Below are 19,025 nucleotides of genomic sequence, written 5' to 3'. Positions count from 1 at the left end.
TGTCTCTGATCCAATTTCTCTCCTCGAGCCTTCCCCTCCCAGTACAGACACATACATGCAATGCTTCTCTCCCATCTCTGCTTTACTGCTCCAGGGCTAGTGGACAGTCCAGACATGGCAGGAACTTCCTTAAGGGGTATGCTGTACTTACATTCTACTGAATGTTCACACTGCAATTAATGTCTCCGCAGGAAGCTTTGTAAGCCCTGAGTAGGTACCACATACAGCAATCAAAGGGTTATCAGAGTACTGAATGGTGTCAGGCTGTAGACCATTAACATTGTTGGCATTCAAGCATAATGAATGATCTCTAAACCAAACTATAAAATTATATAAATACATTTTTCCTGAAGCTCTGGCACTTCCAATATCTAAAATGGAACAAACTATACGTACTTTCTAAAGGAACCAAATTCTGCTCATGGTTACCTCACTATATTAATCCAGAGTTATTTCACTTCAGTGAAGTTACTCTGGATTTACACTGGTATTAATTTAGGGTTGCTAGGCATCTGGTTTTCGACAGAACACCCGGTTGAAAAGGGTCCCTGGTGGCTCCGCTGACCAGGCCATTTAAAGTCCAGTCAGCGGTGCTGCGGGGCTAAGGCAGGCTCCCTGCCTGCCCTAGCTCTACACAGCTATCCAGAAGCAACCACGATGTCTGGCTCCTAGGCGCGGGGTGATCAGGGAAGCTCTGCATGCTGCCCAGCGCCAGCTCTGCAGCTCCCATTGGCCATGAACTGCAGCCAATGGGAGCTGCGGGGGCAGGGCGCAGGCAGCATGCATCGTTCAAGCCACCTGGCATTGCCTTTGACCACGGGGCCAGACATGCTGGCTGCTTCCAGGAGCAGTGTGGAGCCAGGGCAGGCAGGGAGCCTGCCTTAGCCCTGCTGCGCCGCCAACAGGGAACCGCCTGAGGTAAGCACTGCCCAGTCTAAACCCACACCCCGAACCCCCTACCCCAGGTTAGAACCCCCTCCCGCACCCTAATTCCTTCCCAGACCCTGCACCCCCTCCCACACCTCAACCCCAGCTGTGAGTCCCCTCCTGCACCCTGAACTCTATCCCAGAGCCCGCACCCCCAGCTGGAGCCCTCACCCGCTCCCACACTCCAACCCCCTGGCCCTGCCCAGTGAAAGTGAGTGAGGGTGGGGGAGAGCGAGAGATGGAGGGAAGGGGTCTGGAGTGAGTGGGGGGGCAAGGCCTTGGGGAAGGGGTGGGGCAGAAGGCAGGGGCAAGGGTGTTCAGTTTTGTACAATTAGAAAGTTGGCAACCTTGTATTAACTAGGAGCAGTAGAACTTAGCCCTGTATTTTCACTGACAGTTATACAATATACTCTGTATGCTCTTTTTCAGTCACTCACCTTCCTGGGTGCTCCTGCAGTACCTGGTAGACACTTATCTGGAATGTTTCATTATCAAACCGTTCTCGGATGTAATCCTTATATATCCTGAACTCGGCAGCAGTCACTGCTTCCCCCTCTGGGATTCTGGAGAGATCAAACCTGAACTCCCGATGGTGATAGCGCTGATGATGGAATTCTCTGTCATGCTCCACTGAAACAGAAAAACAGCCTATTAGCCACCAGCTTTTGTTTAGTTTCTCTATCAAGTAGCTTGCAATTAGCCCCAACAGAAGAAGGCATGAATATTTGACTACTTCACTGCATTCTCCTGTTAATTTCTTACTAGTTTTAGCACATGTGGAATATGAAAGGAGTGATTGCTGAAACAGTTGTCATCATGCAGTGCATTGAGTGATTCTGACTTTTGACTTGTAATGATTTTTGGCAGAGCTCTGCTCGATAACTCTTTCTGGGCATTTGCCACTAGCAATGTACAAGCTGCAGTGTGAAGGGTCTAAAAGTGAAGGGTGGGATTTTTCAGAAGCACTGACTGTTGAAACAATGGGAGCAGAGTGAGACCAACACTGAGTGCTTCTGGAAATCCCAGCAGAAGATGTTCTAGTTCTGACAACCTTTCTCATGCTAGTACCCGATTTTCTGCGCCAGTGGAATTTGTTGCAGAACCAGTGAAATTACTGAATTCTGTTCCACAATGTCTTAAGCTTTCATCTGTAAGCAATTCTAGCCCATAAAGGCTGTGACAAAAAACCTTCAATTTGAGCGCCTTCCTAAGTCTGCAAATTGACACCCTGTGACAATAGCTTTGAGATGTGTAAAGTATCAAATTCATTATCAGAGTGTTAACTCTGAAGTGTAAAGCTTCAAGCTTCTCCCCCAACAAGCCTTTTAAGTCACCTCCATCTCGGCCAGCAAGAGGGAGGAAAAGAGGAGACCTAGCCCCATCCCTGTGTTAAAACCTCTGCCTCTGGAGTGCCAATAATGCAAATCACCTCCCAACCTTCCTGGATGTTAAATGCCCCCATTTCGCACTGCTTTACTGTCAAAACTTCTAGCTTCCTCGCAGCAGCTCTTACATTGCAATTATGGGTTTTTAATGTGTGGCACATTGCAGACTGAATATGTGAAGGCAGCATAAAGTGAATTTAATTTCGAAATGTGTGCAGTGTGCCTATTTTATCATTAATTTTAACAATTAATGCAGTCTTTTTTTAATTTAATTAAGTCTTTTTTTTTTTTTACTGTACTCGGGGCTGCTGAAGAACTTGCCACTAGAGAATAAAAGCAGGAGCCTTTCTGCAGAACTTAGGTCCAACTTGGTACAGAGTACACAGGACCACAGCTAATATTCCCTTACAATGTACACTGTGTCTGATATAGCAATAGTAATGGCAAATGTTTATAGTATGGTAATGTCTAGAGGTTCAGACAGAGAGAAGGGCTCCATTGTGCTAGGCACTGTTCAAACAGAGTAAGAGGCAGTCCGTATTCTGAAGAATTTACATCTAAATAGACAAAGGAAGGTTGGGGAAACAGGCACAAGGAGATGAAGTGACTTGCCAAAGGTCATGGAGCATGTCAGTGGGAGAGCTGAGATTAGAACCAGGGTCTCCTAGGTATTAGTCCAGTGCTCTGTCCAATAGACCTCACTGCTTCTAAATGCACAACTCAGGTAATTTTAAGTTTAAGATTTTCTTGGCAACAATGGTCTTTTCGATGGGCCCAATTCTCTTCGGACAGCAGTTTTTGTGCACTGATGTAAATCTACTGACTTCAGCTGAATTATTCCTGATTCACACCAAGTGAGAGATCCAATCATCAGTGTATAAAGTGCTATTTAAATTTACAGTGCTATATTGTACATATGTTTAATAATATTACAGTTACTGATGAAGCACTAGTGAGCCACTCCCTTGCAGTGGAATGGACTGTGGATAGTCTTGTGGAATCAAATAGTAAATCCAACCACATCCACAGAAGTGAGTCCAATACTATTTTACAGTTGGCTTTACCTTCCTCTTCAACTCATAGATTATATCTACTAACAATTTTGTGGTTCTCAGTTTACTGCTGTATGGTAGCCTTTAAGGGACACACCATTACAGTTGACAGTAATAATTGGGATTCAGCTTAATGCAGGCTTTTATGTATCTACCCCTCACTCCCTCTAACCTCTCCAAGACGGAGGCAATCAATTTCAGTAAATGCTTTAGCATGTTGGGCATTCTAAGCATGTATTGAATGAACACAATTATTGCTCCAAAACCACTCGTTCTAATCCTAACTCTGCTGCTGATGCCCAATGTAGCCTTATATAGGTCACTTCGTCTCCCTATATCTGAACACGGGGTGTGGTGTGAGAATTCATTAACGATCTAAAACTCTTTGAAGATGAAAAGTGCTACATGAGTGCTAAGTACAAGATTATTAAAAATGCCTTGTCTGGTTTCCACAAAACTATTCCAGGCAAAATAAAGTTCACTGTTAAACTGACAGAGTATAATTTCAGCCCCAAAGGAATTTGTTTGTGCATAAATTATAAGGGAGTAAAAAAATAAAAAGAGAAAGAGAGAGAGATGTTAGAACAGAATGGATCCTGTACCCACAACGATTGAGTCACTGATATTATATTGGGTGTTTTATTCTATTTCTGGATAAGCTCACTGGTAGTAGGGTGTCTTTCAGAGAGTTCCAACAGCAGGATATACAGATATACCTACTTCCAAAAACGCTTATGGATGAATTTTCAAAGGAAGATGGAATGGGTGTTTTTAAGTATGAATATGCATGTGTGATGGCCACCATCTTAGCCAACACTTCATAGACTGAACTGGAGAGTCTGGATCCGAAAGCATTGGCCTCTACAACTTGAGCTAAGGCACTGGGCCCTGTATCTAGGGGCTATAACAAACAACTATCCTCTGTGAATTGGGTTTGGGGGGTCAGAGTGATCTCACACACAGTGAGCAGCGGGCTACTTACTTTCTCTGCTCAGAACAAGCTTGTCCTGAATGTTTGAGGCACACAGCTGTTCAAAGTCTGGGACATCTCGTACCCTACATTCAAATGCAAAAATGGCTGTTTGATGCCTGACTCACTGGGTACATATGAAAAGGAAAATTCTTATGATTGCAACTAAAGCATGCATTGTTGAGTCCTATGATAATTAAATCCCACTACTATGAAAAAATCAATGGCCCAGAGTCATGAAGTTAAGATCCCCAAACTCTGAACTTTCCCAGACTTTGGAGATGTTTGGATATAGGGTTTTGGTTTGGGCCATCTCTAGTGTTAAGAGAAACATTCCTATGGCTATATAGTCATTAAAATCATGAAAATATGTGGATACGTAACTGAAGAAAGAATCCCAAGAAACCCTTCAACTCAGTGTTTGTTTTCCCTCTTTTTCTTTGCACTCTGGACGTATTTGCTGACCCAGAAGTAACAAATCCTTTCAGAACTCATTTATGAGAAACACTGACCCTGAATCAACATCTGTTAGATGACTGCAGTAAATCTTATTACATAATTAAACACCAAAATCTATGCTAAAATAATGCTAAGGGTTTGACCTTGTTCTCATAAGAGCAAGATACTTCATAATGAAGGCTGAAATCCTATCCCAAATTCATGGTGCTGTGCTTTGATATTTGTGCACATATGGTACAGTATAGATCAGGCACTGTTTGTTAGACCCCAGCAATACCTTAAGCACAACAGCATGAGGTGAGCAGGGGAGTTTTGAATTTACTATTTTTGGTGGGTGTTAGTTAGACCTTTGACAATACTGCAATATGGCTATTTCTGATTAATTGCATGAGAAGTGTTAGCTGGAGGTATTTTCAAGAAAAGGAAAGAAAAAATGGTCTGATTCTATTTGAAAGGTGTTCACTGTTACAGTGAGACAATAGAATTGTTATAGCTCTTTGCATGTGACTGTAGTTTCTCTGTTAGGCCCATAAAATGTCAGTGATCCCTGCTGACATAACAGACCATCACCATCATGAGAACCTTTGAGGCATTCTGGGGGGATTTAATCTAAGGGGTTCATGAGCCATTATATATTTCAGTGACTCTCTTGGAAGTCCTGGTGGCCTACCTTGTCTATGGAAATTTGTGGGATATATAATTAAATACAGGCTTTCACCTACAGATTTAGAGTAACCATTGGCTCCCTTGTTGGAAACCTCAGCAGAGACACAGATGATGGAATTACCATGACATATTGGCAGGACAATATGAGAGGCAGCTGGCATTGCCACTCTCCCTGCTGCACCTGCTCTGGGTCAAAGAGAGGACATAAAATAAGAAGAGGATACAACCCATATAAAAATAAATGGGAGAATGTACCCTAGTAACTATTTGCCTTTAAAAAAGAAAACCATCCAGTAAAATTGTGTATGGAAGTATGCATTACATTCAGGTAACTGCATATACAAATGCAACCCTCTCTCCATTTGCATGTGCATATACTCAGTTTATGTAAACTGTGTGTGCAAATGAGATGTTTGGTTAAATGTAGGCCTCAAAATCCACTCATCCAGAGTGAGTTGAATGGGTGGGCTAAGAAGAACCCCATGAACCCTTTATTGTAATTGCTTCAAGAGAACATGTGTTGCAGTTCATTGCAGCAACATTAGGTGATGATCTTCTAGCAATCCTTTACTCCTTTGACATGTGCCTTTGTCTGAGTGGGAAAGGAGACGCTGAGGAACAGATGAAATCCTAGCACCAATGAACTAAGGAGCAGTGGGTCATGACAGAAGGAGCAGGACACCAGTGGAGTGTTTGCGGAGGGGGAGCAGAACAGAGCAGCAGACCTTAGTTGTCATGGTAGCAGGTAAATATGGGGGTTCCAGGGGCATAGTTTCAGAAAAATTTGAGGGCAAAGGGGAATGGCAAAGTTGTGTCCCCATATCAAACATTATTGTGATTATATTATATTCTGCAATGTTTGGGGTAAAAAGTGGAGCATATGAAAAGTTGGGAGGTGGCCAGAACTCCCCCCCTTCCCATTCCATAGCAAATGAGTCGGGCCTTGGTTGGAAACACAGAAGTAAATCTAGTTTGTTTGAAAATCTGGCCTCTGATTTTCTATCAACAATTTGAATAATACTTTGTGTGACTATCCAGTACAGAAAGGGCCTGTGTTCTCTGTGAAGTCTTGATGATTTATGTTCCTTCGGACCTGCTATGTTTCTGCATTGCAGTGATGCAAAGTGAGGCAATGTGGCATAACATGAAATGACAGTGAACAGTTAAAAGAAAACACACTGGATAGTTTTGCTCAGTCGTAATGGTGACTGAGCACCTGATCCAGATGTATGGGAATACTGGAGATACAAATGCTAAAGAATCCATGGCATTTGAAAGCTGCAAAATCTGCTCAACAGATTCAGATTATTTCTAAGTGTTTCGACACAGCCCTAAATTTATTGCTTTAGACATAACACTTGTAATATCAAAATACATTCATTTTAACAGAGCTGGAAAATAACCCTGATCAAACATTCAAGAATTCTAGGTGTTACACCTCAAGCCAAATGAGCAGTTCTACCAATGACCACATTTTAATGTCTGATATCTCTGTGTCTAGGGTAAATGTACCTCATTGGAAAGCTAGAAATCTTGTTTCCAGGCCTAGAGGTTTTCAAACTATAGGACATTAAGGCTGGGATTAGGCATACCAGTTCTCACTGAATTCCAAAGGAACTGGGTGCATAACTCTTTTAAGCTCCTTTGCAATCACAGTTAAAAATCACATCATTCTGATTATCATTACATCTTTTTTCCCTCTATTTTGATTCTGATCCAATTTTAGTGTTTGCTGTCTTGAAAACTGTTAGAACTAGAGCCTATGCTGTAACTCAAGCAGCTCAAAAGAATATCAGCAGCTATAATAATGTCAGAATTGAAGGCAGGGAAGGGATAAGCAAAACATCAACATTTGTTTTATTAATTATTATCTATGTAAAACTTTCAAAGTTGTACCTCCTCTATAGCTCTGTCTCGCAACAAGGTCAGAGAAGCTGTTTAGCTCCTGCACTGCTGCTCTCATTGGAAGCAATTTTTTTTTCTGTGTTCAAGAGGACATACGATGACTCAATTGCATGAAGAGAAGAAAATAGTAAGTCTGAAACATGTTTGCAGGATCATGGCCTAAGTTAAGAGGAGAAAATATCAGACTTCACTCTTTTCTTCACCTCAGCGTTAACAAACACTTTAGCAGAGACTGAGCACAGTTTTCTTAACTAGTGTGTGGAGAGAGGTTTTTTTCTTACAGCGGTGCTATAGATTGCATCATTCTACATGGTATGAACATATAAAAATCTGCTGTGTTTGACTTCATGTTTCAAAACACTGCTCCCCTTGACACATTCACCCATGTGGAAAATGACTGTCCCACTCGTACAGACAGAGCCAACCATGCTCAATACTAGTTGTAATAAAGCATGGTCAGCCTGTGTTATACTCAGTCATGCTTTGTTACAATAGAAACTAAACTCTGTTGACTCTGACATCAACAGGGCAATTCCTTTGATTACATGGACGATGGGGATCTGTGCTTGATACCTGATGCCAAGTAGGCCAGAGTTTTAAGTATGGGCACAGTCATAGCATGTATGTTATTTAGCAGAAAGAAACTGTGCTAAAACCCTGCTAGGACAAAACGAATAGCATTATTTCAACTGTAGTGCTGACAAGTTCAATATGTAAGTCAAAGGTACCATGAATCAGAGGAATAATTTTGCAACAATTCATATGAACTTTAAAAAAAAAAAAAAAAAAAGGCATTCAAAGGCACTAAGGATCTGATTCCAAGCCCATTGGAGCCAACTGGAGTCTTTCCATTAACTTCCATAGCTTTGAATCAGACCCTAATTCAGCACTGCAAAATTCTGCTCACCTAAAGAAAGTAATTATTTTTATGCACAAGTAAAACGTATGAGTTTTTCATAATCATCAATGTAAAGTGTTATGTCACAGCTAGGTATTATTATAATTAGTATTCGTAGTAAAGAATGGGTGAGCAGATTTTTTGCATGGGTTGGTAAATCCATACTTTAATCCTCCTGGAATGTTTTGATGGTGCATTTGGAAAGTATTTTGAATATTTAAACATACATGACAAAATTATCACTAGAAAATTTGTTTATTATTTTTGTATAAGGCATTTTATTAAAACCTCTGAACTCTTAGTGATCTCTAAATATAATGATGACTTTCTATTATATGGAGAAATTAGAATGTTGCTTCTTTCCAATTCACAAAGTTAAAAAAAAAAAAAAGTGCCAAAAGGAATGTGCAGTAGGATGCCTGTAACTTCTTTTATCCCAAAAAAGGCCATGAGGGATTTGTGAAGGACTTTAATCTCAAATAGATTAAAGGTCCTGAATTCCTGAGGCTGAAAGATAAGTCAAAGGAAAATAGATTCCAAAAGACACCACCACCCCACCAGCAGCTTATAAAACATGTAATAGTCTCTGCTCCAGAATCGTCTACACAGTTGCCTATGAAACACACCAGGGATTCAGACACAGGCCAGTGAAAAAATCTGCCGCATCTTGGCATCAAACATCTTGTTTAATATCTTTTCATATGCCATGTATGCCTATGGTCATTGACCCCGCTGACAGAAGTAGGTATAGATTGAAATGGGAAGGAGAAATCTTTTCTTTTAGCAATTTCAGATCTATGAGAAATAGAAATTGTTTCTTAGGTGATCACTACAGCTAAGATTTTCAGATCATTTTGGTACATATTTGCCTGCCTTATGTGTGCAAGCATTTAGGGTAACTAAGTGCACAAACTGGCTAACTGCACATTCAATTAGATAATTTTGTATACATCAATACATCTATTTGATTTTTGCATGCACAATTTTTTGCACACTTGCACAATTTTAATACTAAAAAAAATCTAATTAGCGAAATACTCTGAACTTAGCAGAAGCTTTCTTGCATTAAGTTCATTTTAAAAAGATCAGAGGCTTGCACTTTCAAAAGTGATGGGTTTGGGTGCCTCTGTTTCCGAATGCTCAACTTGAGACACCTTCATTGGGCCTGATTTTTAGAAGTTGGGGTACTCTTTCTGGAAATCAGAATCCTTTTAAAGTATCTCAAGCTGGGCACCCAAAATCACTAGTCACTTTTAAAAATGTTGGCCCCTTCTCTTTAAGTTAGTGAGGTCCAAGGTTGAAGAAAGCAAATTAAGGGCCAGATTCAGCATTCCTTGCATACCCAAAACTTTCAATGAAGCCAGTGGGAATCTTGGCTGAGCAAGAAGTGCTGAATCCGTTGCTATATTCATCTAAGCAGAAGAGAGAGTATAAAGGGGATTGCAATAATGATATTCCAAGCCACAGTCTACTAAAGGCACATGGTTCCCTCTACACTGCACTTTACAGCAAAAATTACAGGGCTGTTGTGGTAAATTTACAGTGGCAAGAATTTGGATCTGTGACTGGTTTTAATTCATTCAGTCCTCTTGGCTAAAAGATTAACATACTGAGATTAGGGAGCTGAAACAGCAGTTAAAGAAATACCTTACATTGGGAATTCTGGAAACTGAGGAGAGAAAATGCCCTTGACTGTGAATAATTGATGTGAAATGTCCCTTTTTTTTATAACCGTGCTAATACAGTATTTGGAGGATGCTGTCAAATCGGACTGCTGCGAGCTCTCCAGCCATTCTAAAAATGACTGAATTACTTGGAGAAAACTAAAGAAAAACAAATGCAATCTTGATTTTTATTGGTGAGATAAGTTTACTGAAAAATACCGTGTTTTATTTATAATTCCGTAATACATCACATCATCAGCAACTGCCACTATCTTGCCACTTTTAAAATCACAAGTTCCCTCTAATATTATTATCATCATCCTAGTAGCACCTGCAATGTGCTGAGTGCTGTGCCAGTAACTTGCAAATAGTCCTCAGCTCCTTTTTCCATGGCCTGGCTCTGATTTGCCCTTGCATGAGTGAGCAAGGAGAGAGGGTTTCCACAAGGAGCCCTCTTGGGCAGCATGCACAGGGCAGATCATAACAGTAGTACCTGCACCTTGTGGGAGAGCATATCACCTAAAAAGAAGTAGGAGGAGTGCTGTCATGTGCCCCTTCTGCATTAGCCCCTGGGCTAGGGTGGCCAGCACTCCAGCAGAGCACCATCCTGATGGAGAGGGCAACCTATGTACACACTAACCAGTCACACAGTGATTGTGACTCCTGATGCTCCCTCAGGGACAGTGCAATACAGCCCTTTGCAGAAGGTTGTGTGCTGCGCTCACCATTTGCCAGTACTCAATTACTCTATGGAATGGAATAATTTTAAGATAAATAATTTGTACTCTCATCTTAGAATCTCAAAATGTATTGCAACAATTAAGCATCATAATACCGCTCTGAGGAAAGTCGTTATTGTTACATCTATTATACATACGGATAAAGTGAGGTACAGAGAGGGTAAGTGACTTATCTGAAATGGCACAGTAAATCAGTGGCACAGATGAGCATAGAAACCAGGGGCCTGATTCAGCTCAATAGCATAAAATAAGATCAGAACAAACAGACCCTCTCCCCCAAGTCCTGATTTCCAACCCCAAGAGTCACCATTTAGAAACAGGAGGTTGAGAATTACTTAGTACTTATTGCTGTAAACTCATGAGGTTCAGTATTTGTGCTACAGGGAAACAAACCTCTGGAGTTAATGTTTTGCCCTTAACCATAACTTCATTTTTTTAGCTTTTCATCATAAAAATAGTGTTGCCAATGACATCACCTAGCTGACAACCAAGCAGGGAGCTTCCAAAAGTCTTCCAAAACACTGACTCCTTGTTATAAATTCAAGATTGCTAATCGCAATGGTGCATATCACATCTGTACTAGGCTTCAGGACTGGAAAGAAGCAACCTCTCTATTGCCGGATGGAATTGGGAAAGATGTTTTCAGTCTGCACATGCATCAGCATTAGCCATTTCTTTGTCAACAAATCCCTTAAAACAGACTATTTCTATTATGTACAGATGTCCAAGAAATAATGGAATACTGTACTACAAGATTAAACACTTTAATGTCAGCATATGTGCTGCAGGACTCTGAACAATGGTGTCATTGTACATGTACCAAAAGGGAGGGCTGAGGGAAGATGGGTTTAATTATGTCTAGAGCAGCAGCAAATTCTTCCCAAATGGAGTTGAACTCCAGCAAGCAAGGATGCATAGACTGGAGACTGATATTAAAACAAAGTGTTTGTGCCCTTTCTCATATTTACCCATTAGGCTTGAAATGGCAAAGCTAGTCTTACCTGTCTGATTTCATAAGAATGGTGCTGAACCACCTGGCTTCCTAGAATTGCTGCAGCAACAGGAAGTGATGAGATCAGATGATACTGGAAACCAGCACATCCTGTCATCCCACATGTTACCCAGGAGTTTTTGAACATTAGCAACATTAAAGTTTGCAACTATTAGATCTTTTGCTACTGACAAATACTAAAACAAGTTATCTTATCATAAATTCATGGCAACTTGGGATCATTACACTTGAAAGAACACTATGCCTTGGGGCCATTTCTCCCTTCTGTATTTAACTGTTGGACCAACTGGAGAGAACATTGTTTTCAGACTATGATTTTTTAATTTCTTCTCCATTCTTCTTGCTGAGCATGAAGAAATTGCAAAATAACTTTACTCACAAGGTAGTGGTTTTCAAGCTCATATACCTCTAATTATCTTTCCACTAGAACTAGATTATTTTTTTCAAACAGCCTTCTGTTCCTTATTAGTATGTATATATTATTATATAGCATAAAGTTACCTACTACAACAAGCAACAACATTTGCAAAACTGGTATAGAAAGGAGGACTGGATTCTGGACTGGTACAGCTGGTTTAAGGTATTTTAGAAGTAAATGAAATCAAATGAGAATTTATAATCCTTCCTGAGGTCTGGATTCCATCAGACTAAACTCATTAGGCATTAAGGTGCAGGTGCAGCTAAATAAAGGATTGTTCTGCTTTCTTTAATACCATAGATTCACATCATGAGTTCAAAATAAAAGTCTTTTAAAAGCACACATATATATTTTAAGGCAAGCCTTAAAAGAGAGTTGATGGAATCTTCATATGCCTCATTTCTGTCAGTGGAATATGCCCATTTCTGCACTGATATTAACTAAGTACTGTACTGGAGAATTGTGTGGAAATAGACCTCTTTATCTTGAAATGTTTAATTTTATTTTCATGTTTTCCCTTCATCTTCCAAACACCTGCCCAGATAAATAACACAGATCTAATTCCTCCTTAAATGTTTTATTGTCATTGCAATTAGAGTATACCCAACATTACACCAAATCTTGAAGCCAACCACACAGATCCTCTGGGAGGAGCACAGAGGGCATCCAAAGCCCTGAGGATTTGCAGGATTGAGACCTTTTGATGGTTTATGGTTACACACACAAAAAATCCAAGAATCAGTTTGCCAGGTTTTAAATCATACAGCTGGTTGGGTTTCCTAGCTTCGATCCCAAATTCCTGTGTTGTTGAGAATGTAGTTCACGTAACATTACAAAATAAGCAGGAAAGATCAGATATGTGACTGATGCGAATCTCAGTCCTTGATTGTAATCAATAGAATTTACAGCTTGGAATGTATACATTCTGAGTTGTGCTGTGATACAGTAATAGATTAGAGCTTTTGAGCCCCTCTGTGCAGCAACAAATATCTGCATCTTTCTAGGTCAAGCAGTCTCTGGAAGATTACAGATCCTTGCTGTGCCAGGGGGACTGCAAACTATTCAGTGGAAAGGTATCGCTACCCTGGAAGTGAAAGCTCAGTAAGAGTAAAGATCTTCCTTTGGACCCATACTGTGGAGTTCTACTGCATATTTCTCTGCAATTTCTCTGTTGGGATCATATGTAGAATACTGCATACCGTGATGCATTATGTACAAAAGATCTTTAAAATGCTGTTTTGAGAGCAGAATTTCATCTTAGTTATTCCAGCCAGAGGGGTCAGCCTCTTTCACTACTGCAAATAGTGCTAAGTGACCCATTTCACATTTTAATTTGAGACCCCACTCTTCTTGTGTGCCACCAGGCCAATTCAGATCAACTGGGCTACTCCAGTTCACAGCTTTCTGGATTTGAAAGTTTGGGAGCTGAAGACAGCCCTTGGCTCAGAGTGCACAGACTTTCACTATTCAGTCTAAGACCCAAGTATTCTCTCAGGCTTTTGCCTGAGATGATACCTGGGCATATTCATATAGCTTATTCCTTTGTGGGAAGGGAGGCTAAAATAAAGATTAATTATTTTCATTGACAAAGAGCAATGAACTAAGTGCTATTTTAATAATTTAGTATATGTGCTCAGGAATTTTGAGATGGGCAAATTAAAAATACAAAAATATGCATAGGTCTACTGAGGCATTGTGTACGGAATGATGGTGGTTTCGCACACTGATGGCCATTTTGGGGGTTTTACTTCAGAAATACTTTTAGGCCATGTGTCCTTTAGAGTTCAGATTTTGTTGGCCTACCCCCTATTACTAAGGTCATCTGGGAATAGGGAGAGACATATTTGTAGCAGTTTAGCATAATATACAAGATAGAGGCTCTCACTAACATTGGACCAAAGCGGTCTCCTGGAGTCAGTCCCTAACAAATAGCAATTTTTTTCAGGTACAATTTTTTTGATTGCAGTACTTTTGTATTAGATTAGCTGCTGTAGTACCCTAGTTTCCCCAAGTCAATTTGAGATGAATGAAATGAATGCATGAATGTGACATAATTCACACTCTATTGTGTTGCATTATTCAAAACAGTGCACGAATGAGGCCATGGGATTTATGCACCAGGGGAGTTAAGTGTCCCTCATAGGACCAGAACACAGAGCATTCTCCTCCAGTTTAGTCTATTGCCAACATGTCACGTTCAAGTGCTGTAGTACTTTGCCTTAGGACTTTAACTGCCAATTATCACTAAAGAAAGGGAAAAAAATCATAAAAACTTTGGACATGCTGACTTAAATAAGCAGTCATGTATACTACATCATTTATAATGAAATGGATTTGTCAGCAAAGTAAAGGCTACTGATACCTAAAAGAGATTTAGGCTTGCTGGAGTATTTTTTATTCTGGATTCTTTAATACATGCCTGTTTCTTCATTCCTTGGGTTGGCCTTAATGTGGCACAATCATTGACGGGTTTCTGTGGGTCATGTAGTCAAAAATTCCTGCAGTTTTTATTATAATCCATGCCACTGAGTTGAAAGAGCTTGAAGTGAGCTGTAGCTCACAAAAGCTTATGCTCAAATAAATTTGTTAGTCTCTACGGTGCCACAAGTCCTCCTGTTCTTTTTGCTAATACAGACTAACATGGCTGCTACTCTGAAACCTATTGTAGTCAGTTACCAAAATCCCCTTCACTTCAATGGGAACAGGATCTGACAATATGTGTGATTAGCATCCCTTTTTCACCTGTCTCGGTGGACAGACTGTTTCACCATGTAGGATAAGAGATTCCACTTGGGCCCAAGTATGGAAAGATCTTGATCTTTTTTTTCATATTCTCATATTCAAATTGTTTCATATTCTCTGTGTATGTATAAAGTCTGCTGCAGTTTCCATGGTATGCATCCGATGAAGTGAGCTGTAGCTCACGAAAGCTCATGCTCAAATAAATTGGTTAGTCTCTAAGGTGCCACAAGTACTCCTTTTCTTCTTGATCTTTTAGTGACCCTGTCCTAGAATTAAATGGCTGTTTAGTCAAAATCTTCTCTTTCCACTGTCAAGGATGGTGAGATCAATAGTGATTATTTTCAGCTATTCCTTACTGAAGCTTAGCACAAGTATATTTGTGTCATTAGGGGGCCCAGTGGTAAAGCAGTTAAAATACAAGTGGGCACGTTTATTGTTTCCTCTAGAAGGAAACAACCAACCACCAGCAGCCCTGGATTTTCCCGGTTTCAAATAAACATTTATTGTTCCATGTAGCTAACAGACTGTGAGGCTAAAGTTACATTTTTTCTTAAAACAACAACAAAACCCCTCCCTTCTCTTAACAATTGCTGGATTTTTAAGTCTATGTTCAGAAAGGGGAACTTAAACCCAGCAGAATGTTTATAGCACCACACAAGGTTCAGGAAAAGTGATGGACAGTATTCTTTATTAATCTCTAGAGAGTCCCCCTAGGGTTATAATTATTGCATAGTAATAAATAAATAAATAAAAGTAGCAAGACTGAAATGTTCAGAGTCTTTTGAATGGTAGCAGCAATTAGTTTTAAACTTCTTGAAAACTGGGAGGTTTTGGGGGGGGGGGGTTTGGTTAGCTTCCTGCATGCCAGCATAATGGATACCGGTGATCGGTTCCTGCTAGTTATGAATATTTGCCATTTTGGGTTTTATAGATTATAGACATATGATAAGAAAAAAATCACATATTAAAATAATCATTCAAATCCTAATAAGTTGTAAGAAACAGAATTCATTATTTATAATTTTTAGCTCTTGTATAGTGCTATTAAAATGATAGACCAGATCTTGCATCTCTACTTGGAAGCAAAGCTCCCATTGTCAGTTGGAGTTTCAGGCATGAATTAGGCCCCAAGTAAAATAAATTTACCTCTTAACTTAAATTACTACTCACAAATATTGATGCCGTGTTATTTTACAAGTATTTTTGGTACTTCTTCCAGGTCTTTTATTTATTTACTTCACTGCCACTGAGCTGTAGAGACCACAAATTGGTAAAATGTTAGGATGTCTACAATCCCACTGACTCCAACAAGATGTGATAACTGGAGGCAGAATTTAGCCCAGTGGCTGCATTCATGGAGTTAAATCATGTCCTGATTTACAACACCATCAAAGTTGACGAAGACGCTGTGCCAGATCCTCAGCTGTTGTCAATTTTTTTGACTCCGTTGCCTTCAGTGGAGCTATTCCAGTTTAATTGAGGATCTTGGCCTGATTACATTGACAGGGTTGCATGGAGGTGTAATTCAGAGCAGAATCTGACTCATTGTTAAGATGCAGGCTAAAAAAAGGAAACTTTTCTACTTGAAAGCAATTGTGAATGGAAAGACAACTTTTTTTAAAAAACAACCCCTGGAATGATAATTGGCTTGGTCTATGTGAAGTTGTTCCCTCATTAGGAACATAGTCAAATGAGGATCATGCTAATTTTAAAAAAGAGGATGGCAGTGTGTGGTTTTTAAGAGCTTCCCATGAAGATATAAGTAAAAGGATTTTTCTCTACTACAAAGCCTGCATAGTTTCCCAGGCCAGGTGGACCTGATAGTACTGGCTGCATGCTGAAATATCTCATCCCCACCCTTCAGGCACTTTAACTGTAAGCCTTTCCAGACACACTGACTAAACACTTTCAAGATGAACCTAGAAGGGTGGTGGTGGTTGTTATTTTAGCCATAAGCTAAGTATGAGCTTGTTGATCTCATTGCAAAATGAGCTTTTACAAACTTTGAGGAGTATTTGTATCATCTTTAAAAGGGCAGAATCAGCAAAACTCAAAATCTGAACATTGAAAATTCACAGCTCTTCTATTTTCAAAACAAGACAGAGTTTTTACTCAGCATAAAATTTAATTCAGCGTGACAACAAAAGAATCTAACTTGGAAGCAGTTCCAGGAAGATAAAGATGGTAAAGAATAACATGTGACCTCAGAGATGCAACAGAAACTTAATACGCTATGGATAGAATTTTTTCAGACAGTTTGGAAATAGTTGAAGGTAATTTATGAGAAGACTTGAGTGACAAAGCACATTACTTGAAGTGCCTTTCCTTCACTAGGCACTTTCTAAATTCTTTCTGTTTCATTTCTTTACTCTCAGGAGACTTTTAAATCCACTGAACCAAAACAACACTTTGTTTGTTGGTATAGTGCAACACTGGCACAGATGGTAGAACACTGCACCTGTTCCAATAAAATGGGAAATTTGTAAGATACAAAACCATAGCACTCATTAACAGAAGTGTACTGAAACATGGACAGTTTGTACTTTTTGAATACCTTCCTGGAAAGAAAAAAAAAACAACTCTTGTTTTTATCATGTTAAATTTAAAATAAAATAGATGCATTTAATCAAAATTTTAGCTCTTTTTTGTGTAAGAGACAACGTATGTTAAAGTAAATATGAGTACCTCTGACTTAATTAAAAAAAAAAGCAAATAATTTGGTTTAGGTACTCCTATTTTTAAAACAAAAACCCTTTCTTGGTATTTTTAATCAAACTGACAATCTAAATATACAAATTCTGTCATCCTTATTCATGCTGAGCAGTATCTCACTGGCTAGTCTCAGAGAAATAAATGGGGCTACTCAAGGAGTAAGGTATTATTATTGCAAGTACAGGTGACAGAATCTGTATCATAATAATCAGATAACAAAAATGTCAGTTTTAAGCTGCCAATAAATACATAAAAGCATGCCGGCAATAATTGCATCCACAAAATCATTCTTGATAGCTATCAGCGAAATTCACTATTTAAGGATTATCTTTGGCGCACAAGTAATATGCTGTATAACATTTGACAGAAAAAAAAACTGGATCCTAAATGAGAAGGAACATTAATTGATCGCTAAACAAAATATAAATCACTTCAAACATTTCTCCCGATGATCGGTTGCTATTGTGCAACAACCCATACATCTCTCTCACACTCACACTCTATCTCTCACTCTCTCTCTCTACAGAATGTCATGAAAATTCCTAAGTATCATTTAATTTTGGCAGCTCTGCACTGTAAAGCCATTTATATAAAACTGTGGTTGGCAGCTCTCACTCTTCCATGGGAACAAATTAACATTGGCATTCCAAACACAGGAAAGTAAGGAAATTAGAAACACAGTTTATATTTGGCCAGCACTTTGAAATACTGTACCATGCTACTGATGTCAATTAATGAAAAGCAGAATTTTGCGGAGAGGGTCTGGTTTTGAGACATATTAACACACGTTAAATATGCTTGCACAGGAACTAGATTGTAAGCATCTTGGTTCCAAAACAATAAAGCAATTACACTAAAACTTGTAGTCTCAGAGTTGCCATTAATTCAATCCACTCAATCTGGATCTCTAACGGATTTTCACTGCACTCAAAATGTAGCTAACACAAATGTTTAAAAGAATGAGAATGTTACTCTGGGGCCCAATTCTGTATTCTTACTCACAGGCATTCTTGTAGAAGTCAATAGACCTGATTCTGATCTCAGTGCAAATCTGGAGTAACTCTACTTAAATTAATGGAGTTTCACTAATTTTTACACCAATGTAAATCAGATCAGCATTATATCCTGAATACTGTGCTGAAGCTCTATCCATGAGAGTATGGGCTTCAGAAATAACCACCTGAATTTTCATAAATATGTCGCAAAATGCTGTAGCTCACGAAAGCTTATGCTCAAATAAATTGGTTAGTCTCTAAGGTGCCACAAGTACTCCTTTTCTTTTTGCGAATACAGACTAACACAGCTGTTACTCTGAAACCCATAAATATGTCAAGATACATTTTTTTTTTTTTTTTTTTTTTTAGGAAAAATAAAGCCTCTTGTTTTTACACTTATCCAAAAAAAATCTAGGTGGCAGATAATCTGATGGCATAACTCTATTGACTTCAATGGAGTTATGCCAACAGAGAATTTGG

General features: G+C 39.3%; 1 protein-coding gene across 1 annotated transcript in view; it reads right to left on the bottom strand.

Annotated features, from left to right (window-relative positions):
• BMP7 (bone morphogenetic protein 7) overlaps positions 1–19,025 on the bottom strand; it is a 57,590-nt gene that overhangs the window by 30,966 nt on the left and 7,599 nt on the right. The window contains exon 2 of the mRNA XM_073309295.1: positions 1,365–1,557. Coding sequence (XP_073165396.1) covers positions 1,365–1,557 — 193 coding nt within the window. The remainder of the gene's footprint in view (positions 1–1,364; positions 1,558–19,025) is intronic.

The sequence above is a fragment of the Lepidochelys kempii genome, chromosome 13, assembly GCF_965140265.1.
Source record: "Lepidochelys kempii isolate rLepKem1 chromosome 13, rLepKem1.hap2, whole genome shotgun sequence".
NCBI lineage: Eukaryota > Metazoa > Chordata > Testudines > Cheloniidae > Lepidochelys > Lepidochelys kempii.
Note: the sequence above shows the minus strand (reverse complement) of the source record. Positions and strands in the feature narration are given on the sequence as shown.